General features: G+C 42.9%; 3 protein-coding genes across 3 annotated transcripts; 1 reads left to right on the top strand and 2 right to left on the bottom strand.

Annotated features, from left to right (window-relative positions):
* Window positions 1-665: 665 nt before the first annotated feature.
* Window positions 666-2,292, bottom strand: rhno1 (RAD9-HUS1-RAD1 interacting nuclear orphan 1). Its single transcript, XM_076111817.1, has 3 exons — window positions 2,163-2,292; window positions 1,819-2,006; window positions 666-1,659 (listed from the first exon to the last, which is right to left on the bottom strand). Exons 2-3 carry the CDS (start codon window positions 1,981-1,983, stop codon window positions 952-954), a joined length of 873 nt encoding a protein of 290 aa, XP_075967932.1. The 5' UTR covers window positions 1,984-2,006; window positions 2,163-2,292; the 3' UTR covers window positions 666-951.
* A 1,201-nt stretch (window positions 2,293-3,493) lies between these two features.
* foxm1 (forkhead box M1) lies at window positions 3,494-8,509 on the top strand. Its single transcript, XM_076111742.1, has 8 exons — window positions 3,494-3,941; window positions 4,070-4,203; window positions 4,794-4,973; window positions 5,269-5,397; window positions 5,590-5,649; window positions 6,096-6,144; window positions 6,259-6,431; window positions 6,547-8,509. The coding sequence occupies exons 1-8, from the start codon at window positions 3,494-3,496 to the stop codon at window positions 7,357-7,359; spliced, it is 1,986 nt and encodes a 661-aa protein (XP_075967857.1). The 3' UTR covers window positions 7,360-8,509.
* Window positions 8,510-8,890: 381 nt separating this feature from the next.
* LOC142971156 (cystine/glutamate transporter) lies at window positions 8,891-13,436 on the bottom strand. The gene is made up of 12 exons (XM_076111792.1): window positions 13,214-13,436; window positions 12,611-12,737; window positions 12,408-12,523; window positions 12,172-12,297; window positions 11,944-12,043; window positions 11,776-11,820; window positions 11,549-11,672; window positions 11,354-11,457; window positions 11,145-11,241; window positions 9,534-9,683; window positions 9,279-9,456; window positions 8,891-8,955 (listed from the first exon to the last, which is right to left on the bottom strand). The coding sequence occupies exons 1-12, from the start codon at window positions 13,434-13,436 to the stop codon at window positions 8,891-8,893; spliced, it is 1,455 nt and encodes a 484-aa protein (XP_075967907.1).
* Window positions 13,437-25,908: the final 12,472 nt, after the last annotated feature.

Below are 25,908 nucleotides of genomic sequence, written 5' to 3' on the forward strand. Positions count from 1 at the left end.
TACAAAATAACAGAGTAAAACATATTAAATATAAAAAATTAATTGTATGTACTGTGCATTTTTTACATTTAATATGTTTTACTGTTATTTTTATCGTATATTTGTGCATTTTTAGACTTAATATTTTTTACTCTGTTACTTTGATTGCTTATGTATATATTTTGCCGTTGTAGCGAACAAATTTCCCCTTGCGGGATTAATAAAGTATCTATCTAGCAACATTTATATCATGTAATCACATTTCAGAGAGAAATGGGATCTTCGAAAGAGTTTCACTATCCCTGCCATCATATCACTAAATGCAGTCTAAGAGAAGTCTCAATAAACCAAGAATTCAGTTTTCCCTTTGGACACATACATTTATTATTATGTACTTTACACATTTGAAAAAGAAAAAAAAATGGTTTTAAGTTACAGAGCATTGCTCAAACGTTCTTTCAGCAGCATCCTTTGTTATATTACACCAGTGAGTCAAGCATTCATGTCATTGACAAAATTATAGTGTTTGCTCAATATAGTCCATATGAACATGACCTTTTCCCACACTTGTGCCATTAAAGTGTAGGAGCGTAAGAAGAAACAAAAGGCTGGTGTTGCTAGAGGTCAGGATTATACAGAATTTGCAACATAATCTATAACAGTACAGTATCAGTCTTAATAATTTCCCACTCATGGAAAAAGTTTGCTGTTTGGATATTGCGGTAATTATTGCAATTTTAATTTGTCCATTCTTTGATTTGATTATTTGAGTCTGACAATGATAAACCAGGGTTGTGAAGTGGGGGCACCATTGGGTGAGAGAGACATTTAATAATGTGACCATGACTTTAAAATGCAGCAGCTCCATTCAGTGCAATAAAAAACAGTTCATAGAAAGAATTCTGGTCACAGAAGTGCGTCCGATGAATAATCTGTGACATTGCTTAATCATCTTTTTACACAATCTCTACATCAGCTGTTAAAGGCATCTGAATCAGAGAGCTGGCCCCTCTCTTTCAACATCATCATCAAACCCCTCCTCCTCCTCCATGTCACCTTCACCCCATAATCCCGCTCTGGTGTGTCAGCCACTAAAATGTCAGGTGGCTGATTACACGGTGGTGTACATGGTGGAGCCTGTAGCAAATGTAGAGAGGTGAAGGGGGGGCAGCTACTCCCTCCTTGAATTACTTTTGGAGTGTCCACATCGGGTGGTGGACTGACCCTGCTGACCTCATTGGATGGTGTTGACGCACCATCTGCTGGAATCCTGCATTTCTCTGTCACTTGAATAGATGGAGCTTCAGGCTCGTCCAAACATCTGCTACAAGACGCAGCACCATTGGAAAATATCTCCTCATTCCTTTGTCTGATTGAGGTCGGCTGTTTATTTGGTGCGTCAGAGTACTGTGCACTCGAAACAGTCCTTTTGATTCGGCATGATCCCCGTGGTTGATTTCCTGCGTCACACTCCGTAGATTTCTTTGTGCGTGTGCTCTTTGGTTGATGAGATTGGTCTCTTGACCTAGTCTGAAACGATAATGAGGGGAATTTGCACACGCTCTTCTTTCTGGACAGCTGACTGCAACTGTCAAGGATGCTTGTGGCAGAGACGCATCTTCTCCTCCCTCGTCTCACCGGCAGTGCAGCTGCAATCGAACGGTCGAATTGTGGTCTGACCTGAAAGAGATCAGTACAGGAACAACATCCGAATAACACTTATGTCACATAAAATAAGCATTATTCTGTGAAATGATGATTATCTGCAGACCTTTTAAGCTAGAACAGATTCAGCAATATACTCGAGGACTAGCAGTGTCAATGAATTCAACAACTTACCCAAGAATCAAGAGTTGAGCTGTTCTGTGCCGGCGTCTCTGAGAAAAACTCTTTGGGGTTGAGTGCTGCTCGGACTTCAGGCACATTTTGGAGTCTGGCTCCACACACAGGCTGCTCCAGGAACAGCAGGGGAGGCTTCTCTGTCTTTAAGGCTTTACGGGGCATTAATAGAAAGCATCCCTGGAAACCTGGTGGAATGAGAACATCACTTTATCAATGTACTTTTCTGATTCAATGTACGTAAACAAGATTACTGTTTACGGGTCAGATGATGTCAACAGCCAACTGTATAGGCTACCTTTGAACGTTTTCACTCGTCGCTACTAACCCGCCATTGTACTCACCTAAATGTAATACTTCGAGCAAAACATATACATTATTGCAAATAATTAATAAAACGTTAGTTATTCCACCGTCGTTGTCTACTATGAACTTCTTTTGTTTTCCGTCCTCTTGTTACTTATTATTTCCCGGTTTCCACCATCGACGTCTCTGATTGGTTGCAGCGCGGTCTCGCCTAGCTTCCTATTGGTGTATTTTTATACCATGTGACCAGAGTGACGGGGGTGGCGCCCACAGCGCCAAAATTCAAAAAACGTTGCTGAGTCGAACAGACAGCATGTAAATAATAGGAAATGAAAGAATATAATCGATATCTTGGGATCCTCTGATATCGCATTGAATATGAAGCAGGTGTTTCAACTACTGGCAGGAGTCCAGCCGAGTAGGATCGCCTGAAACATCACATGAATATGAAGGTATGGCTTTATCTAGCTTTGCTATTCGTTACAATGGCGTAGTGAGCTAACGACTAGCCACATAGCTAACTTAGCCTAGCTTCCAAACAGATGGCTGATGTTAACGTTAACCAAGGGAAAGTTGTAATGTTAGCTAAGATCGCCGAGTGCAATAGCCGAGCTACATTTTCTCCAGGTTTTAATGTATAATAATATAATAATAATAATAATAAACATGTTTCCTCATTTCGAGCTCTGGTGCATGACATTAATGTCAGTCAAATGGATGTCACATTGACCTCAGTTCATGCACCGCCTATTGTTGTCAGATATGGATCCATATAACCGTTAGCAGTTCACCAGAGAACCAGCGGTAAACGTTACACAAATCACGTCGTCGCCTGCATGACATGTAACTGTTGTTCTGGAAGGCGATGAGTTGCCAGGGAACAAAAGCAACTGATCTGACAAGAACCTGCTAAACCGAGCAATCGCACAGCTAAAAGACGTCCACGTGGGACAACGCGGAGCTTTAATTTAATTTTAAGGTCCATTATTCACATATAACCCGGCTCATCAGTGACGCAGTGTGTCCAGACTGGTAACGTTATTTGATATTGGTTAAATGATTTCATCTTGTCAATATAAATCGATCAAGGGACGGAGAAACTGTTTGAATCCAGCCTGGTTTTCTTAACTGTTGGTTAGCTTTGCTAGTAACTTGATATTGACTTCATACCTTCTGCCAGGTAAACCTTGATTACAGGTGCATCTAGTGAGCACAGTGTGGTGATATGATGCACACAAGGCAGTGATGAAAGATTAGACGACTTTAAAACAAACTTTGTTATGTAGCTAGTTGCAAATGTTTGCATTGGTCTTTGTGTTGTTTTTGTGCAGAATACCAGTGAACACCAAGGAGCATTTTCAATCATTTGATGACCATGAGACGGAGCCCAAGGAGACCCCTGATCCTCAGAAGAAGAAAGTTGCCGTTTCAGCAAAATGATCCGCCAGCGGCTGAACCACAAAGGCGAGCTGATGCACCGGGCTTCAAAGAACCTCCCAAATCAGCCGCCAGTCAGTGCTTCCCCGATGGCGTCCGCATTATGGATCACCCCTCCATGTCTGATACACAGGTGGTTGTCATCCCCAAATCGGCAGACCTTCAAAGTATCATCGGCGCGCTCACTGCCAAAGGCAAAGAGTGTGGCGTCCAGGGCCCAAACAAGTTCATCCTCTTGAGTGGGAGTGGCAGCCGGGACAATGGATCTTTTTGCCAGCCTGCTGCTGAGGGGGATGACGTCTCTGCAGTTGGACAACCAGTGAAAGAAGAATCTGAGCCCGGCTCCCTGGACGTTAAACCTCTCACTGGAATCAAAGCATGTAAGGAGATGAGGCTGATTTGATAAGATGATATTTCAAGTATAATTGTAGAGTTTTATTGCCTATCTTTTTTATTTTAGTCGTTCCCCTTTGCTGAAACAATAATGGCATTTGCTTTTCTTTATTAGTGAATAAGGAATTGGAGTGTGGTCCTTTGGATGACAGCCTCACCAATATTCAATGGCTGGGCACGATGAACACAATCGAACAGGATGCTGCCAAGCAGATGGCCGTCAAGGAGAACCAAAGCTCAAATTCACAGGTCAGCTGCTCCTCGTTGTCGCCTCGGTGTGAATCGTACTGTTGATGTGAGAACATGTATGTGTGGAGGAGACACTGATCTCAGGCATGTGTCAGCTTTTCCCCTAAAACGCCATCCGTAACCAGTCTGTCTCACTTTATTGTGATTTACAAAGACCTCTGTGGTATTGGGATAACAGAAAACATGCTGCTAGATTTGAAATGCTTTCTGAGGTAAAGTGCAGAGCTGAAACATTACTGTGTATGTGGACACCTGCAACATTGTACCATGAATATTGAGGTTATTGCAAAAGCTTAATTGCAGTTATTAGTCGAGTTACAGTTCCACTATTTCATCGTTTGCAAATTTTGAAGTTAAACTGTGGAAGCTGCTCACTTTCAGTCACAAACGGTGCCACTTTTTGATGTTTTTTTTACAGCTTTTACATTTGAGAACCTGACTGAAGTCAGATTTCAGATGTTTCTCTACATAAAGATTCAGTCTTGTGTTCATGTTTTATACAGATCACCTGAATTGAAAACAATCTGTCTACAGTTTAATACACGTATCGTGTATTGAAGCCTCTTTCTTATTCTTCATTTCTTTTACAGGCACAGAACGCAGAGGCTGTTCAGCAACCCATGTCGGAGAGGCCGCCGTACTCCTACATGGCCATGATCCAGTTTGCCATCAACAGTCTGAAGAGCAGGAGGATGACACTGAAAGAGATTTACATGTGGATCGAGGACCACTTCCCTTACTTCAGAGAGGTGGCCAAACCAGGATGGAAGGTACTTTACAACTGAAAAATATAACTCGTGGGCACATAATAAACAGTCTTTTAGGGTGACTTGCTGAAACACGCATTAAAAGTCCTGAACTCCAAATTCGGAGCATATCTATGATTGAGGGATTGCCTCCACACGGCTCTCAACATGGTGACGGCTGATCTGGGAGAGTGACTTCATTCTCTGCGCCGCTATATCATACAGCAAGTCGTTTTTGCTATTATATTGAAGCACTGAATTTCCGATTTAGCAGCTTTCAAAGTGTTTTTTTTTTTTTTTTACTCATTTGTGATTGCAGAATTCTATCCGCCATAATCTCTCTCTACACGACATGTTCCTTCGTGAGTCGTCACCAGATGGTAAACTCTCTTTCTGGACCATCCGGCCTGAGGCCAACAGGTGCCTCACTCTTGATCAGGTGTACAAGGTGAGCACTACTGACTGTATCACTGTCACCCTTTTTATCTAAAATAAAGGACGAAGCCCTGACACTGAATTGAGTTCTTTTGTTTTATTTGTTCATCATTTTGTGTATTGGATACCATCATTATCATCCATGGTGTCGTGGGGATCATTTTGGATTTTTGTCTTCCCTCTTACTCCACATCTTTCTCTACAGTCCGGCTGTGACCCAATGACTGCTCCTGTTCTGGTGCCACAACTTTTATTTCCCAACCAAGTAAGATGTCTTTACCCTTTTCAGTCCTCTAGGAACAGTCTTCATCAGTCAGGCAGAAGAAAGCAGACAAGGGACAGAAAATCAGACGTCCACATTCACTTTCCTTTTTGTTTTTAGTCATCAGACCCTTTGATCCAAAGAGTGCAGCTGCAGCTTGAGGTCTACGGTCTAGGGAATTCTTTTTATTGCAGGAGGAGATGATGTGAGCAGCAGGGAGGCTGAAGTCACACCGAATGCTTACACTCAGAAATAAATGTATCCATCATCCCTCTATAAAGTGTAGGGACAGTTATAAGAGGTCTTACTCTGACTTTCGCCTGTTCTTGCTTGCCAACTCCTTAAAACATTGTCGAGAACGCAGGTTGTGGTCAGGAATATGAGAGAGCACAGTAAGGCAGTACGCTTCCACTGTATAAACTGATGTTGTGTCTTTTTGTTTTTCACAGCAAAAGAAGAGGATGCTTCCTGATGCAAGAAAAATTCCAACTAGCTCTGGTACGTTAACAAAGATGGAGGGACTTTGATAGAGGAAACAAATTCACACAAACGTCAGTCATTTGAAATTAAGATGCTCTGCTCTGAGTTTTTTTTCTTCTTTTGTACTTCCAGAGAGACGGATGAAACCTCTTCTCCCTCGAACTGATTCCTACTTGGTTCCCATCCAGCTCCCCCTCACCTCCTCTGTCTTCCTGTCGTCCTCCTTGGCCCAGTTTCCTCCCTCTTGCTCGCTGCAGAAGCAGATCACTTCGCGAGGAGCCAAGAGAGTGCGCATAGCTCCGAAGGTAAAGGCTCCCTCACGCATTGCAGATGTTAAAATGAACTGAGTTATGTGTTGGGGGTGTGTATGATGGACAGTTACTGGTAGAATTGTAAAGTGCATTGTTGTATGTCCGACAGGTGACACAAAGTGACGTCCCAGCTGTGGTAGTGTATCCCCAGAAGGACAAAGACCTCATGGTGAAGGTGAAGGAGGAGCCGCAATGTGTCCCGGTTAAATGCGAGACTCCCAAAGCCCCTCGGAAGAGACAAGGCAGCAGTTCGCGACGCAAACAGCGCCTGGTTCACTCCCTGCACGAGGAGCCCGTCCTCCTCTGCCCCAATAATACTTTCTTTGACTCCGGCGTAGTCTCCGATGCTTCGACTTTCCAGGACATGCGGGATACCCAGCTGGAGGAGCACAGCCCCGATCGGGACTTCTCCTTCAAGACGCCCATAAAAAGCAGCAGCCACCTGACCTCCTCCACGCCCAGCAAGCCTCCCACTCACGTCTTACCCGAGCCCTGGAAAGTGACCCCCGTGGGCAAAGGGAGCCAGAGCGTTCTGGACTTCAGCCCCATCCGCACACCCGGTGGCCCCGCAGTCACGCCGCGGCTCGACTACACCACCTTCAGCTTCAACAGCACCCCCTTTAAAGACTGGCCTCTGTTTAGCTCCCCCAGAGAGCTGCTCACGTCGGCTCCCGCCAGAGGGACGGGACCATCCGACTCGCTCATCGAATGCTTCAGAAGCAGCTGCTCCAGGGAGCTGCTTCAGGCGGGAGGCGGCGCCGCGACGCCCACCAACCGCTCGATGACGGAGGGCCTCGTCCTGGACACGATGAACGACAGCCTGAGCAAGATACTCGTGGACCTTAGCTTCTCTGGTCTGGATGACGAGGAGCTGGGCATGGCCAATATGAGCTGGTCCGAGTTCATCCCTCAGTTTAAGTAGCCGGGTGGACAAAACACATTTTAATCACATCGATGTGTCATCTGTTTTCAGAAACACTATAGGAGAAGATGGGAATAATGACAGGGGAACTTTGATTTTCGTTTCCAGGTCAAATTAGCATGCTGCTTACTCGTCGTCCCTCACATTAGATGTTCCTCTCCACCTCTGGCTTTTCATCGGTGCCATCGCTCTTCATCTGCTTTTGTCTTGTTCTCTTATTTCTACTAGTAAAGCTACTGGCGGGTCCTGTTTCCTTCCATACTTTATCCTACCTGTCGTATCTCTCTGTGCTCTTGAAGGATAAATCTATCCTTATGTGTGTATGTACACTTATGTATGTCGATTTGCACATTTTAATATATAATTTAGCTTTTGCATTTGTGAATGAAAAGACAATATATTGCCAGCGAGATGCGTCCGTGCCGTTTGGTTCAGGCGGCCTCCTGGAATCGACTTTTAGGTTGCGAGATTGTCAGCAATAAACAATGGCAAAGTAATACAAATGGCACTAACGGCAATGGGATTGTCTCTGTGCTTCACTCCTAGAACTGTCTTCCCCACTTGACTTTATAAATCCTGGTTGTTCACTAGTTTGCCATCAGTAGGCACTGTGCACCTGCAGACGGGGACATTTTGCATGCAGTTACCCCTCATGCCAACACCATAATTGAAGATCTTTGGGAGCAAAATACTGAATATGTCGCGTCCATCTAGCAGATTTGATTAGTTTTCAGTAACGATGCAAATGTATTTTCCTGTAAGCACCATCTTAGGCGGGCAGAATGGGAGATATTCCCGTTTTTTGTAAATGCCTCTAAATAATGTCTGGCTTTAAATCATTCCTTCTGGTTTGTTAGCACGTGTGTTCATATGGGAGTTGATCTGTTCACGCGCTGCATGGCATTCAAGAGTGAGATGTTGGGGTTTTGAGCAAACAGTTTTCAAAGCGTGTGCCTTGTTCTGTTTCCTAAAGTTGGTGTTTTTTAAGACTGTGTGATACGTGCTGGTGTCGGTGCCTCAGAGAGCATGGAGGTTTGCCTCGCTCTTTTCACATTTCAAAAATGTAAATAAAGAGTTTTTGACAACCTCACACAAACCGCAGTACAGTGATGTTGAAACCCCAGTACGGTGTGTTGCATCTGATAGAAGACAGAGCAAGGTTGCCTATTTGTTATTTATATTTCAATAAAGGTTGAAACCATTTATAGATTGTCTTTGTGATTCAAGATTGACTTTATTGGTCTTACAAAACTTTGTAGGCAGAGATTTAGATGTTCATGGAGAATGATAGTGAGCACCTCGTACTCCAGTAGTGTCCAACATAAGCGTAACATAAAGTCCAATGCACAAATATGAAGTGCTAGTAAAATTCTACAAGAGAAGTCAGATACACAACCTGTTTCCAGCATTGTTTTGTAATAGTGTTCTTTAAAAAAATCTTAAAATGATTACAATATTCAAATGGACGCATAAAATCGAAACAAAAAAGATGCTTGGACTGGTTAAGGTGGCATCCAGTAGAAAGAGATCTTCAGAACGTCTGGACTTCCTGTTGAGTCACTTCTAGAAGGATCTGCAGGTGCTTGCTGAAGTAGTCTGGGAATATTGAAGAGAATCCGAGTTATGGAAGAGTTGGAAAGGCTTTGTTCTTCGAGTTAGAGTGGGGTTTAGTAAGCTAAAAGGGCTAAATGTTTTGGGAAGAACAGGCTGTAATTTCCATCTCTGTGTTACAAACAAACTGCCCAACAGTAACCTATATACACACATTACATTCCTTAGGAAAAGCTTTGATGCATAAAATGATGCCATTGGCTCTTTTCACCTTCTGCTCTACACATGTTGAAGATGTATAACTACATCTTTTCCCAACTAAATGGATAAATAAAATCAATAAGTTTGCAGATTTTGGCACGGCTTACCAAAGATGCGTCTCAATCTATGTGGTACGCGATAGCGGTAGATGGTCACATAGTAAACCGGGATCCCGGTCAGTGTGAGAGCACTGCTCATCCCGGTGTTCCAGGGGTCCGAGTACAGAGACAGACCCACGATGAAGAAGCAAACCACGGTGAAGGTAACCACGATGGCCAGCGGCACCTTTGGGTCACGAAAAAGAGCAAATAAAACGTAGTTAACAGAATAATAGAGAATGCTATACAGTTTGACTCACTAACCTTGAAAGGCCGTGGGTGGTTGGGGAAGCGATGTCGATGGAGGAGCATCCCCGAGGTTGCCATAGCGATGAAGAACCAGCGCGAAAAGGAGACAAAGTTGATGAGCTGGTAGATCTCTCCAGTGATTAACACCACCACCATCAAGGGGTACTGGAGACAGACAATGCAGGTATAATGACACATCCATACTCAGTCTGTTGTGACTGTTACATATAGGGATGTAGTGGAGGGTAAAGCATATTTGTGCAATTCATAACTTGCTATGTTACATGTGGGTACCACTAGGAATGAGAATGAAGAGTGGGTTCCCATCTCGAACCAAATGTAAGATATCTTACCGATAAACAAGCAGAAATATAAGTAAATTATCATTTCTAACAAAAAAAAGTTGTGAAGTCTACTGCGTTTAAATTGGACAGTTTTTTGGCAATTCTCTTATAAATAAAGACAGATAATGCATACACACAAACACAATTAATTTCATTATTACATATTTTTTGATTCAAATAACAAATATACATTCACGTATGTTCATTTTTCACCTTGGCGACTGTAGATTGACAAATAAAATGTAACAAGTAAGCTCCATCTGCTGGTGAAGACAGTGAGATACAGTTGAAAGCCTTGAAAATAATTAGTCAGTGGACGTTGAGCTAAAGGGGACATATCATGCTCATTTTCAGATCCATAAATGTATTTTGGGTTTCTACTAGAACATGTTTACATGCTTTATTGTTCAATAAACACATTGTATTTCTCATATTGTTTGTCTGAATATACTAGTATTCACCCTCTGTCTCTTTAAGCCTTCCTCCCTAGGTCTGCTCTGATTGACTTTGATAATTATGGTGCACCTTTGCAAAGGTAGTACTCAAGTCATGGATGGAGATACTCAGGTGGGGGGTGCGAACCAGGCGCCAGCCTCCGGTTCTGACAAGTGAAGCCAATGCGAAACTCTCTTTAGTGGCCATCAGAGGGCGAATCCTCTGAGTGTAAGAATAAGTCAGATTGTATGGAAGTCTATGAGAAAATGACTCTACTTCTCTCTTGATTTATTACCTCAGTAAACATTGTAAACATGAGTTTATGGTCTCAATCTCTAGTTTCAAGTCTTCTTCAATGCAGCATGATGTTCATTTAGTAAATTATGGTCCATTTAGAGTCAAACAGACCATAAAGCAGGGGATGCTTTAAGTGGCTTCCTGTGATTGACAGGTCGCCGCCCCTATCAGAGCGGCGTCTCTACGTCGCTCCTCCGCATTCGAATATGGTAACTTCCGTTCATTGGTTGCAAAAAGCCAAGATGGCTACGGCCAAATCGTCGAACTCGAGGCTTCAAAAGGGCAGTCCACAAACCAATGGGTGGCGTCAAGATGACAACGTCCACTTCTGATATACAGTCTGTGGTCGAAACACATGTTTTCTAATCTAGGCAGCCCACAGAAAATAGACTGGGTTGTTGTATTTCACAGTTTGTAGTGTTTGTAGGCACTACAGACTGAAAAAGTGAGTTTTTTGTGAGAGTTGTTGTTGTCTGTTTATGTGGTGACACTGATATTAGATCAAATATTGCCCACTAGCTTTATTTTTATTGTTTGGAAAGTATTTTACCAGGAATACCACAGCAGGCAAAGGTGTGCGTCTGCGGATGTGAATCATGGAAAAGATTGGGGGCCAGTGGCCGTCTCTGGCTGCCACAAACACCATCCTGCAACACAAACAGTAAGACTTCCACTCACGCTGTAAGCTGTCACCTCTTGCCTGATTTAAAGCACACGCTAGAGTATAAAACAATAATAAGACATCTGTGCACAGATCACCTCGGTGACCCAAAGATGCCGCCGTTAAGAGCCCCAAGGCAAGACATCGCCACGAGGAAGGGGATCACAGAAGCCAATCCCTTGAGAGCACGGTTCGCAAACGTCTGCAGAGACAGAGGAGGAGAACGGCCTTCAAACACATACATACACATTCCTTTTTTTAAATGGATGTGTGTTCTACAGCACGGCACTGACCACAGCCACAGCCTCAGACAGCAGCAGCTCAGCGGGAGTCATCATGGTGAAGTAGGCCACATTAACAAGCACGTAACAGACTGTCACTGTCACCATGGAGCAGATTATTGCCAGCGGGATGTTTCTGTCAAGACGGGATACACGCGGAGAGATGTGATAGTATTTTCAAGGCAACAAGGCTTTTAGAAATAGATTTGAGTGGAGTGAGGATGTCAGATGTAAAATACCTATTTGGGTTTATCACCTCTTCTGTGATAAAGTTCAGAGCAAACCTAAAAGGAAAAAAGAAAAAGTACGTCCACACAAGCATTTTAAAAAAAGGTTCCATGTATAGTAAAAGAAGACAATGTTTGGAATTCAAGCCAGTTTTCATACTGCAATGAATGGTCGCTTACCATCCACCGTAGGCATAGAGGCCGTTATAGAAGGCCAGTGGCAACGTATCCAGTTTAAATGAGTCAACCTCAAAACCATTCTGGAAACTCTCTGTTTTTCCTGGAAAAAAAGAAGATGCAGAGAAAGAGAGTAACAGAGCATCATCATCAAATAGTAACCATTTGACAAGACCTTAACAGCTGGAAAATACATCTGTATCCCCAAGATAAACGATGACATCCTCCCACCTTTGGCCAGTGCGATGCCTCCAGGGATGATGATGAGGACCAGAGCGAACATCTTTATGAAAGTCAAGGTGATCTGAGTGCGGGAGGCCATGGTCACACTCCAGCAGTTGATTGCCACGACTAACGCTACAGAGACACAAAGACAAACAGCTGGTGAGAGAACGGTTTCTGAATCTATATTTGGCACTACGTGCACTTATAGAGTGGTATGATTGGTATTGTATAAAACCACTCACTCAATCCCAGGATGCTGACCAGTTTGATGAGCACTATGGGAGCATCACATGGTGCAAAGAACGGCTCCACCACATAGCGGCCAAAAGCCAGGGACACATAGGAAGCCACAGCTGGCCTGGACATGGAAACATGCTTGTTATGTGATCCGATTTAACTTTCAGTCAAGACAAACAGGGCTAAACTAATCCACCTAATTCCAAACCTGATTAAGAAGCACTCAGACCAGAGTCGTAAAAAGGCAGGCAGTGGCCCCAGTGTCTCCAGTAGATACGTGTAGTGGCCCCCTGATTTTGTAAAACTGGTGCCCAGTTCAGCGTAGCACAGGGCCCCTAACGGAGCAGAGGGCAGACCAGAGAAAAACATTTGACATGTAATTCAAGTTTTGCTCGTCCCCTGTTGTGTGAATAACTTGCAGCGAAATGAAATAGATAAATAAACACATTCAGTGATTAATTATTACAATAATAATTTGGTGCATGGAAAAATGCATTGACTGACATATGGAAAACAAATTGCTTGAATTTGAAAAGTTAAATAACCACAAAACTTGTCATTTAATCTTAGTTTATTATCAAAAAGAATAAAGAAATGAATGCATGTTTGAATGATTAAAAAAAAAGTGAAAAGGGTAAATATTTTAATTAGTTTAATTATTATTTTGCATTGCGTTTTCTTAAATATTCCATTCCATGTCTGCACCAAACACATACTAATTGAATAAAAGTAAAATTCAGTTCTATCAACACATAGAAATGAACACTTGCCAGGTTTAGTTCCAACAGACAGCATCAGGCCTCTATCTTACCGAGCATCGAGAGGACCCCACACAGCGCCCACACCAGCAGGGAGAGCCCCACGCTGCCGCTGTTCAACAGGACTCCCTTGGGTGCGATGAAGATCCCGCTGCCCACCACCGAGCCGATGATGAAGCACACGGCAGGCAGCAGGCCGATCTCCCTCCGAAGTTGCACCACCTCATCTTCCTTCTCCTTCTTGCCATCCTCTTTCCTCATGTGTGTCCCGTCCATTTGGATAACTTCAACTGAACACACTCAGTTTCCTTAATTCTGCTGATATGAAGTTTACACCTACATCGTTTAAGTTCTCACCTCTTTTTGTGTGTCTGAATCCTTTCCACTTCTGCCCTTGATGCTTTTTCAGAAATCAACAGTCCTCTCCGTGCCTCCTGTTAACACTTCTGGACACACATTTGCAGCAGTTAAAGAATTAGCATGAGGCTGTGGTAGGAATAGACAACACTGGCCTCAACAACATGGCCCCCTCTCCCCCTAACTGCTGAATGGTTTTCTCCTCCCCTCGCCCCCTTTACCCCCCCCCCCCCCTCCCACCCAGCCTGAGCAGGGAACAAAGCCAGCACTCTTCCAAACTTCACTTAGTAATTACTGCAGTTTAAAGACTCGACACGTTCCTGTGTTGCACTCTGGGTTTGTGCTCTTGCGTGTGTGTGTGTGTACAGCTTGACAGGGGGGGGGGGGGGTATGGTGATGTAGGGGCAGCTGCACAGACTGTAGGGGGCCGCTTTCAATAACAACACACATTTTCATCTTGTCCCATCCAAAGCTCCGTTTCACAACATGATATTGCTTTGTATTCCTTTATTTGAGTCATGCTTTTTCCCAGCTTTCACGCACACGTGGCTTCGGCTAAACCTAAAATATTTGTGCGATATTTCAGCTCAGCAGAGAGAATCACTCAGGCTTGTTTTTTGTCCCTATTTCCACTCGCCTGGCCACTGCATTCGTCAGTGCTATAACTCTGCTTGTTAAAATTCCTTCACACCCACTACCAATAGGTTCCTTTGGAGAGTTATGAAGTGTGACCAATTTCATCTGCAGTCAGATTGTGAGGAGACGTCATATTGATGCATTCAGAGCCAAAAGCAGATACAGACGATAATGCAGGACTATGGGATGTTATGGCACACAGATTCAGCATAACAGGATCATATGATGGATCACATGTCTTTGTTTTGTTGAGAGGTTAAGAAGCTGACAGGTGCCAAGATGGGGGATGTTTGTTGCTGCTGTTAAAGGCAATACATGATTTTAAATGTATTGCAAAATTCCAAACCAACGTGAGAGCTGTGTGCAAAGACATAAAATAACATATGTTACTATAGCATACACACAGTCAAGATTAACGCTGATTTACTTAAACATACAGGAAGTTATTGTTGAAGAAAATCATCATATAACTTAGGATTGAACTGAACACATTTGGATTCACAAGTAAAAACATTCTTAGGAAGAGATTAAAGCACCAGACAAATTGTAATCGATCACCCCTGTTTGTATCCAAACATTTCCCGTAAACGAATCGCGTGTTCTGCCAAAAGGTTATCTTGACTCAAACGAAATCAGGTCAGCATGACAGAGTGAAGAAATCAGATGTGCTCTGTTTGTGGTTCAACCCACTTGTTTGATCAGTGGAAAGTGATGTAAGGGGGGTAAAGTTTGACTATAAAAGTAATCTGTGAAAAGTAATACGTCGGATTTCGTTGGATTTGCTGAACTCGTTGTATGTTGCCGTGTATGCATTAAAACACTTCCCGCTGGGTTGCAAATTCAATTCGTCGTCTCTTCTCGTCATTTTGCCGCAACATTATTAAAGTATTACAACATGCACCAACCTTGTTCAATTTAGGCAAAACTGGATGCACTCTGTGTTTCCTCCAGAAGATGGCGACCTCATCTCTCACTAGATATCAATTATCTGTCACTGAGTTACTTATATCTCTTCCAGGCCCTGGGACATCCTGGGCATCACACTGTGAAATCCCACGGCGGGGTCTGACTTGGGCCCCTCTCTCAGCGGGTAACCCTGCACCGAGCTCACACGACACCGGCCCCGGGAGATGTGAGCCCGACTCCCCGGCTGTTTTCCACCTGACCTCCCAAGATCCCTGCCCACTCAAGTGGAGGCCGAACCAGCCTCAACTGCTCACTGTAGACCGCTTCTCCCATAAACCCATTTTACAGAGAATACAGAGGGAATATTCTGTGACATTTGCCATGAGCCATTCACAGGATGCTTTTTTAAATCATCGGTTGGAACGTTTAATGTTGATTTAATATGGTTTCCCTAAAAATTAAGTATTGTAATTATGAGTAAATTTTAGCAACTTCACCACCAAGCTACGTATTAATTCCAGTGTGATGTAAGTAATCCCAAATGTAGATGATAGCCGTTAGTCCTGTTTTATCACAAGTCTAAATGTGGAATTTGACCATTACAAATAAGTATAACAAAAATAGCATCTAACACTTATGTGTTGTTCTATATAATAACAAGATATGTTTATTTTGGTCCACTAATTCATCATACATATTTGTATATCTTTTATATATCAACTATTTTAGTAATTCCAGTTTCAGGTTTGGGTAAGTTATTGTTGTTGTACAACAAAGGGTTCAGCAACGAAATGCAGTTGTGGAATTATGTCATGTGACTTTGGTTATGTGATTCCAAGGTCACATTACATGAGGAAGTATAATGCTGTTTTTTGTTTTTTTTCAATACTGCCGCAATTAACTGGTCAGTGACCCAAATCAAACACAGGTGCAGGCGGGGGTCTGGCTAACATGCTCGCTGCTAACATGCTCGCGGCGCAGCCTCCAGCCTCGGTCAGCTCGAAGTGTTTGCAAGCTTTGAGGACCGCAGTGGGACAGAGAGGCCGTATTATACAATGAGAATGTATGGATTTATAAAGAGAGGGGAATGAACGAGAGGAAGACGTTGAACCTGCAGCAGATTGAGCAGCAATGGCTAGTGCGCTAGCAGAAGCCCTTCCGACAGGTGAGTACAAAAACACACTAGCAACGTGGCGTCGGTTGTGCAAACACTGTGCGTGCTCTGCTCTGTTTGTGTGAGGAAGCGTGCTGGCCTCACTAAAAGTTTGCAGCTATACAGCCAGCTTGACAATATATTTCCCAGCACCGTGTCCTCCAAGGAACAGACAGGTTGTTGTATTTGCAAGGTGTAACGGTGGAAAATATGTAATATTTTTGTAAAACTGAAAAAGAGCACAAACGATACAAAAAGTAAGTGCCTGTGTAAGTACTTAATAATATCTAGTATACATCAGTATAAATGCTACGAACACAAACCAAAGAAATATGGATATAAACATGTTAGTATAACTGTAAATAGTAGCACACTTACGGATTAAGCCGATTTTGTGGACTTCAAGGCACAGGATTATATGGATTGAACGCTGAGATGGTCACTTAATGAGTCCATAGGCACATGGCACTCCTTGAACATCACTTCCTGTTATTTTGACTATTTACACTTCGCTCACTTCCTGTTCAGTGCAGCTATTCACAATTGCCACTAGGTATTGCTATAGGACATATAACATAACCAATACATTGAATACAATACACTCCCCGTCTGGCATATTAAGAAATATGCCACTATGTACATATTAACCCACAGTCCTTTCTCATCCGAGTCTGTACAGGAGAACTGCTACTGTACTAAATGTAGGACTGCGGTCTGACAGTGAGTTGACCGGGCTGTCACTCAGCGACTCATCCCACCTATGGCTTTGCCCTCAGCAAGCTGTGGACTGTGTGACACGTCATTCCCATGATTGTCTTTCTGGGAGAAAAGCAGGACCACTTCAGAGATGGGTCTGGAGAATATCTTGAGCGTCTGATTTCTTGTCACTTTGACTTCTATCTTTCTTACTAGTCCATCTTTACTGGGAATAGCATTCACAACAACTCCCATTGGCCACTGATTTCTTTTTGTCTGACTGTCCTTCATCAGAACTATGTCTCCTTCTTTAAGATTGGGTTTCTGTGCTTGCCACTTCTGACGATGCTGTAGCGTGCTCAAAAATTCTTGTCGCCACCTAGCCCAAAATGTCTCTGCCAAGGCTTGAACCCTTTTCCACTGGTTCTTGAGCAAATCTCCTTTCGAAAACTCACTAGCTGGACAAGGAGATGCGGCTGTTTTCTGTGTCAGCAACATGGAAGGGGTTAGAATGAGGGGAGTCTCTGGGTCAGTGGATACCGGAATTAACGGCCTGACATTCACAATGGCACTGACCTCTGCCATAAAGGTGATTAGCACTTCATGGGTGAGTTTTAAAGGTCCAACTTGGAGGAGCATGCAATCTAGAATTCGCCTTGAGACTCCAATCATGCGCTCCCAAGCGCCACCCATATGAGAGGAGTGTGGAGGGTTGAAAACCCTGGTGCACTTTTGCTGAAGGAGGTAGTCTTCTATGCTTGAATCACGATTACATTGTGAATCCATTTTCAGCTCCTTAAATGCTCCAATAAAATTTGTCCCACAGTCTGATCGAAGCTGTTTCGCATAGCCTCTGATAGAGAAAAATCTCCTGAGGGCGTTTATGAAGCTTGAGGAGGTCATTGTTTCGATTACCTCGATATGAATGGCACGTGTGGACATGCATGTAAACAAAACTGCCCACCTTTTGTCCCTGGCCTGGCCAGCCCTGGTACAACGTGTGATGACTTCCCATGGCCCAAAAATGTCAAGTCCCACATAGGAAAATGGGGGGTCTACTTGTAGACGTTCAGCAGGTAGATCAAACATTTGTTGTTGCTCTATTCTTCCTCGCAGCTTTTTGCATGTGACACACATGTGAATGCAGCTGCTGATGAGACGTTTTCCTCCTACTATGCACAGACCACTGGCACGGACTGCACCTTCAGTGAAGTGTCTGCCCTGGTGTTTCACACATTCATGATGGTGGCGGACGAGCAGAGTTGCTATGTGGTTACGGCTTGGGATAATGATAGGATTGGCTTCACACTTTTCTAGTTGTGCCAGATCGATGCGTCCACCTATTCTCAGCAGGCCTTCACTGCCAATGACTGGCCGAAGTTTATGAAGACGGCTGGTTTTGGAGCGGTCACAGTTTGACTTAATGCATTTCAACTCTTCTGAATAGCTTTCATGTTGCACACACTTTATGATGACAATCTCTGCCTTGGTGACCCATGATCTGCTGGGTTTAACTCGGAGGGAACATAACTCCACTGCTCTGGCCGTGTTGACTGTCGGATACGCTGTACGCGATTACTCACATAGACGTAGAATCTTCTTCTCTCATTGTTTATGTATCCTAACACAACTTTGCTGTCTGTGTAGAATTTTATTGCATTCACTTTCAGGTAGGGTTGTCACGATACCAAAATTATGACTTCGATACGATACCTGCCATAAGTATCATGATACCCGATACTTACGATACGATACCAGAATTCGATACAATACCACAAATACGATACGATACTGGTATATTTATCTATAATAGTAATAAATAAAACATCTGTACGGTTCCCTTTTTTACCAGCTTGTTCCTGCCCAGCTTTTTGAACACTTAACAAATGGCATTAATATTAATGTTTAACCTCTTCGCATCTTTTGAGCCTCTCTCATATTTCCGCTGGCTTTCAAACACAGCTGGAAGGGAACTCTGTCTCTGTGTTGCTGCTGACTCTGCTGGCATCTGTTTGACTGTCTGTGGGAGTGGGTGGATAAACAATGCTTAATTTACTTGCATAGTGAGTTTGATATTTTCACTTCATATTTTATCTTAATTCATGGAATAATTATTTTTCCTTAACTAAAAATAAAAAGAATTAGCTCAAGATCCACCAGCATGTAGCCATTTTGCATCAATTGTGTTTGATTTAGTACACTTTTGTGTGCATTGTGACCTCATGATCATATAGGCTTGTCGTCAAACTAGGCTAAGGCTACTCGTGTTAGGCTGTATATGGGTGAGCTTGGGGGTGTTCATGTTTATAATCACATTTGCTTTAGGGTTAGTGTTAATATTTGACACTAAAATGAGAGGCTTCATCACAAGCATTCCAGTTAGAATTCATTCTGTGGGGCTTTTAATTTGAAATGGGGCGGATGACGCACCCCCCTGCTCCAGTTCTCCAGCTAAAAAGGTAGGGTATCTTTCCCCACACATGTACATCTATTTGTAGAACTGAATATTCATTTTCAAGTGACTGCAATGTTTGACATTTTAAACTTGAATGATTGAATTTGCTATCATGTGTCATCAAAACAGAGGCTACCGCAAGGATATAATGGTCAATGTCTTGCGGTTCATAAACTTTTTATCATGTTTTATCAGATTGCTGAAACACAGACACCTCCATAGCAGAGACCTTTCTGGATGGTGGATGATGATTTTATTCTTATAGCAAAGACGATCTAACATTTTAGTAAAAATCAACAACTCTCTCAAATCACAAAACTAGACTGCTAAAACTCAAATTTGTGGTGTCATAGGGTATAAAATCTGGAACTGCTTCATATACAATTAACTGGGATGTTATAGATGACACTGGGTACATTGTTTTGTTTGTTTTAGAACTGAGAACACTAAAATTGAATAAAGCTCATTTTGGTATTAAAAAAAGAAATGAGAATTAACTTCCCTGTTTTCTGGCTTTTTTTTGGCTTTGTAGCTCATGTTCACAAATATTGATTGAATTTTTCTTGCCCAATGAAATAATATATTGGAATACAACCTTTCCAGTCAACATCCAGCTGATGTGACTATCACACAGACAGCTATGGCTGTACCACCACCACCACCACCACCTGAAAAAAGGATTGTTGCACCAATTACAGAGAGCAAGGTCGAGGTTTCAAAGATCTCTTTGGTTGTGCCTGCTCAAGCCCAGGAAAGAAAGTCACATACTAGAAAGGTTGAGGTGCTAAAGATTTCTTCAGCTATTCCACAAGAACAAGAAGAAGCCCACAACCCAGACAATAATGAAGACAGCGCTCAAGAGTCTGTGGCACGAACATGCAGCTTGCCACTAAAAAAGTGTTCACGCAATGTGGTCTTCATACAGACTGATGATGACGCAGTGAAGATGAGTCTTCCCATGAGCAGGTTAAAGGAAATGGCACCAGATGCAGAGGAAATCTGGATGTCAGGATTACCAGAGAAATACGCAGAAAGACCTGAAACACCCGAGTTTGAATATATGCCTTTGGCGAAGTTTGCTTCACAGTACAGGACTCTCTACGGACAGCAAACTCGAGGCAAAAATGCCCTTCCCCTTTTGCATGACACAGGACGCATTCAAAAAAGAACTGTGGGAAAACCTGCCGTTATCAGATTCCCCCGCTTCTCGGAAAAGAAAGAACCAGAAAAGTTTTACAGGCGATTGCTGAAACTTTATTTACCACACTGATCAAATGACGAGCTGAGAACCGAACACCCAACATATGAGCAGTTTTACAAAAATGGTCGCAGGTGGGGCTATAATGTAAAAGACCTGGTTGATGCGGTACAGAAGAAATATGAAGGGCATGGCAAAGAAATGGAGAAGGCACTGGAAAAGCTTCGACGGCAAGGCCCACCGATTAATGCATGGAACACTTTTGCACCCGAAGTTGAAGTGGATCGTTTGGAGTGTGTCGCCGATCTTGAGGCTATAAATCCAAACGATGACTATGAGAGAGACAATGTACCAGCCTACCAAGTCAATCGTGGGGACAGTGGAGCTGTACCTGCAATAGAGGCACCAAAGTTGAGCCTGGACTTTGTGAGAAAGTTGTACCAAAGCCTCAATGAAACACAGGCCTCCATATTCTATGATGTGCGTGAATGGTGTCTCAAGTGTGTGTTGGGCCACCGTCCTGAACAGTTCTTCTACTTTGTCTCCGGAGGAGCTGGCTGTGGAAAATCTCATGTTATCAAGTGCATATTCGAGGAAGCAACCAAGATTCTGCGCCAACTCTGCAACCAAGCAGACATGTCCATGCTTGCTGTGCTACTGACTGCATTTACTGGCACTGCAGCTTTCAACATCTCTGGGAAAACCTTGCACTCTATTCTTAAACTGCCAAGAAGTCTGAAACCACCATATCAAGGACTTGGAAATGCACTAGATGAAGTGAGAGCTGCACTATCCAATGCGGAAATTCTCATAATAGACGAAATATCCATGGTTTCCAAACAGTTATTTTCCTATGTCCACTGGAGATTTCAGCAGATCAAAGGCAACAAGAAACCTTTCGGAGGGATGTCTGTCCTCGCAGTAGGAGACTTCTACCAACTGCCACCCCTTGGTAAAGCCAAACCACTATGCGTGTATCAGGAGGATGTGCTTGACCTTTGGAAAGACAACTTTCAAATGGTCAACCTGACACAGATCATGCGCCAGAAAGATGACCTTGCTTTCGCAGAACCTTTGAACAGGATGAGGGTAAAGCAAAAGACCGATGCACTCAGCGACAATGACAGAGCTTTGCTCACCCAGGCTGTCATTGACATCAAAGACTCTCCACTCAATGTCCTACATATATTTGCAACAAACAAAAAGGTTGATGCGCAGAACTCTGCAACCGTAGCTGCCCTCCACTCTGACTTTGTAAAGGTTGAGGCAGAGGCCTACACAAAAGACCCGACCACAGGGGAAATAATGCGGCTAGGATGCATCAGTGGCACAAACAGAGATTTACCTGATTGTATACAAGCCGCACAGGGAGTATGTGTTATGATGATCAGAAACCTGGATGTGGAGGATGGCATCGTTAATGGAACTTTTGGAACGATTGCCAACATAGTGACAGCCGAGCAAAATGGACGACAGTGAAGCTGATTGGTCTTCAGTTAGACAGTCCAACTGCAGGACAGAGATTCCGCAAAAAGATAAAAGGGGCCACAGACTATTGTGATTTTTACAGCACGACATGACTTAGTGACTTAGTTTCTATTAAAATGTGTACACTGCACTCTGGTCCTGCCTTGTATGAATTTGTGGTTACTTGTAAGCCCAAGTGGTTACTTGTCAGTGGGTTGGGTGTAGTTATGCATGATGCATTGATAATGCACTTTAAAAACAATTCTTTGAGTCGTTCATTGATTAATTTCCTGTTGCAATGGTAATCAAACAAGACAATACAACCATTGTATTCTCTAAATCTCTCTCGCAGTGAAACACACAGAGCAGGTGGTGTACCTTGAAAATACATGTCTAGTTACTACCGGTAACATTGGCGTGTATATATATATATATTGCGACGGGCAGTAGAAGCCACACTGTCAAAAGTTCCTGCGAAATTTTCTCGTTATTATGATTAAGCCCGATGGATTATATACAGTGTGCTTTGGCACAGTGTGCTACAGAGCCACACTGAATAACCAATACATTGAATACAATACAGAAGCATACATTTAGAGTGTTTTCTTTTTGCTCAGATGAGTGCATAACGCTTCTGTGGGCTGCAGCTGCTGTGGAGTTTATAGTTTTATATTGTGTGCACATCTCTGTGTTGGCTGCTTTGGTGATGTTTATTCTGCTGTTCATTCTATAAGAAGTGTCGGGTTCTTTAATACATGTGGTTTAATAATTATTCTTGCGCTCGCCATGTTGTCCATAGACTTTTTTTGTAGTTGACTTTATTATTTTTTAATTGTCTGAGTTTGGTCTTTTTTATAGTTAATTCTAGTGAGGCTAAAGAGGAAGTGGGTTGTATATTTATAATTGATAATCAGTTGCATGCACAGGCTGCAAAGTGCCCCCTGTAGACATTTAATTTAGTGTTGGTTTGGACATGAGGGTTTAGACATAAGTTAGTGCAGAGAGAAAGTCTTGATCTAGATTTAATGGGAGTTTCATGATTCGTTAACTTGACCTCATGGGTTTTATATGTGTTTCTGAAATGACACAGGTACCCTCCTCAAGATGAGGTAATAAAGCAGGACTCACCCTTTAGACCTGTGTCATTTCAGTAGAGATTGTGCTTTAGTGGCGGTTTTACCGAAATAGCCGAACAAACTTACCCTTTATCAAAGCAGGGCGTTTCCCCCCCTATGCCATAAGGCTTTAATAAATCAAAATCAAATGATGGAAAAACTTCCACACATCAATACAAGATTTGAAATGGCACTCAGGATGTTGCTTTTTAGCATCCAGGTCATGCCCGACAGCCCATCTGTTATTGCTCTGACTCTGTCACACACACACACACATACGCACTTCGCCTTACAGAGTGTTTCAATTATAAATATTGTCGGGTGAGGGGAAGAGGATCATTACATTAGATGACATACATGAGGCATGATGGATGGGGTTGGGCGATATTGGACAGAAAACAACAAATCGCCAGGTGCCTGCAGAGTACTGGAGCTTGCTGTTTAATTAGGCAGCTTACAGGGCAGTCCGAGTGCACATCTCCGCCAGGTGTGTCTGCGGCGACCACTGCTGTTATGTGTGATTTGAATGAATACAAACCACAATTGCCCCCCCCCCCCCCCCACACACACACACAAATATTAGGCTGATGGGTTCCAGCAGTATGCAAGATGCAAGATTAGTCGTCGACAGAAAGACAGACACAGAGATGCACACACATGACTGAATGCATAATCTTCTGGCGGAGATAATTACAGTTCGGCCCTGGAGAGAAAGACTTACTGTAGCGTGAGCGGCTCCTGCCCCGTTTCTAGGCGGGGAAGTAGTTCGCACCTAACACGGTGGTTACTCCGTCGGCTGTCCCACCTGCTGAGGGAACTCGCCTTAAAAGAAGTCTTAGCCTAGAATTTGAACATAACAGTGAAAGATAGACAGAGCAACCCTGTGCTCAAAAGGGCGAATCTCTTTATCCTTCCCTCTCTCAGCAGTCCATCTCCAGCAGTTTGGGCTTTTACGGTTCACCTGGGCAGATAAGGTAAGAAACGAGCACCGTTCACTCCCCCGGTTTGGCTGAGCCTCCGCAGTCGGAGAGAGACGTCCCGCAATTGCCATCCATCTGCCTCATCTGCTGGGTCAGACCCACAGGGCAGTAAACAGATTATTGCCCTCACTGGGTGGTGTATCGTTTGTTTTTGTTGTTGTTTTTTCTGGACGTCAGGGGCTGACGAAAAGGTTTTAGCACCCATGACTGCGTTATTCCAGCCAATCAAATGAGACGGAACAGAAGCTCATCCTGAGTTCATATTTAGCTTTGGCTGCGTTTCACATCCTCGAGATCTATTTAAACTTCATGACATTTACTCAAAGGTCTCGAGGGCTATATGTGGGTCGCTCATAATTCAATCTACTGTATCAATGGTGCAGGATATTAAACATGTTTTTACTTCATGTAAGCAACTTCCTTCTGATTCCTGCTGTTGGGTTGACATATAATTCACAGTTGTGGTGCCCGGAGTATTTACAATGCGAGAGGGATCCAATATGTAACATGTCGTAAATCACATGCAATATATTGCTCTTGCACATATAACAGTATCCGTGTAGCCATGCAATATTGTGTGTATGTATATGTATATATATATAAATATATATATATATATATATATATATATTAAATAAATAAATAAAATAAATGACGTCTGGCCTCTTCAGTGCCCCTGAAAGCAGTCATTTATCACCCAGTCACATGCTAGACCAGTAGTCGCTGTATGGTGATAAACGACCCATTTTAGTGCATCACTATGGTTATTTGATGTATACAGCTGGAATGGTGTCTTTTAAACTAGTAATGATATTATGTAATGTGATTCTGTTGCTTTTAGATTGAATTACCTCAGTTTCTCTTCATCAATCTCAGTTCAGGGATTGTGAAGGTCTTGGTAACCAATGTGGTTCAGGCCTTTTGGCAGAAGGTACAAAAATGTCTACTTGGTTCAGGTTAGGAAACTACCAGTTCATGGTAGAATGATCACGAATCTCTGGACCAGCAAGGAAGCAGACAAAACACACCCTCAAAATGGAAATCTTTAACTGTTCACACAGTTTAACTACAACAGATATTACGTAAGATCTTCTCTTGAGTCTGAGATATCATGGTACTGGTATGTAGGAGGAATGTTTTCCGTTAAACAATGTGAAGATAAATGTTAATCTGATTCTCCAGTGCTTCATTGACAGATGATAGGAAATGCATTGCAAAGACACTGCAGTAATGACAGCTCAATGATGAAGATGCCAGATTCACAAAACAACGACCGTCATGATCCGTCTGTCTCTCTGTGTGTTCTTGCCGTGAATCGCTACTGAGACAAATTACAAATAAGCATTTAAAATCGTGTTAAAAGAAAATGGAAAACTGTGAACTACACTTCAAGTTTGTTTGGACAGCCAGATTGTATCTGTCCTCTTTGCTAATAAACACCTTACCCAACACATTAAGCCCGTTTGTAGTGTTGTGTTTGACAGAACATATGTACACCTAGCCAGAAAAATAACATTATAAGTAGCTCATCGCCACAGCTTTGCATTGGCAGCATAAGAACAGGTTAGCAGAGACAAGAGTGCCACCCCACAGTCCATCACAGGGTAAGTAATAGGATGTAATTGCAGTTTTACTCAGACCAAATCAATATCGAATGAGATGTAACGAGTAATTTATTGTGTTGCAATGGAACGGACACAGCGGGTTATTCAGGCTTTAATGCTCTCGTAAATTCCTTAAGGAGTCCTGTGAGGAACACAATGCATGATGGGAACTTCATATACA

The sequence above is a fragment of the Anarhichas minor genome, unplaced genomic scaffold, assembly GCF_050575085.1.
Source record: "Anarhichas minor isolate MPS153535 unplaced genomic scaffold, ASM5057508v1 ptg000045l, whole genome shotgun sequence".
Classification (NCBI taxonomy): domain Eukaryota; kingdom Metazoa; phylum Chordata; class Actinopteri; order Perciformes; family Anarhichadidae; genus Anarhichas; species Anarhichas minor.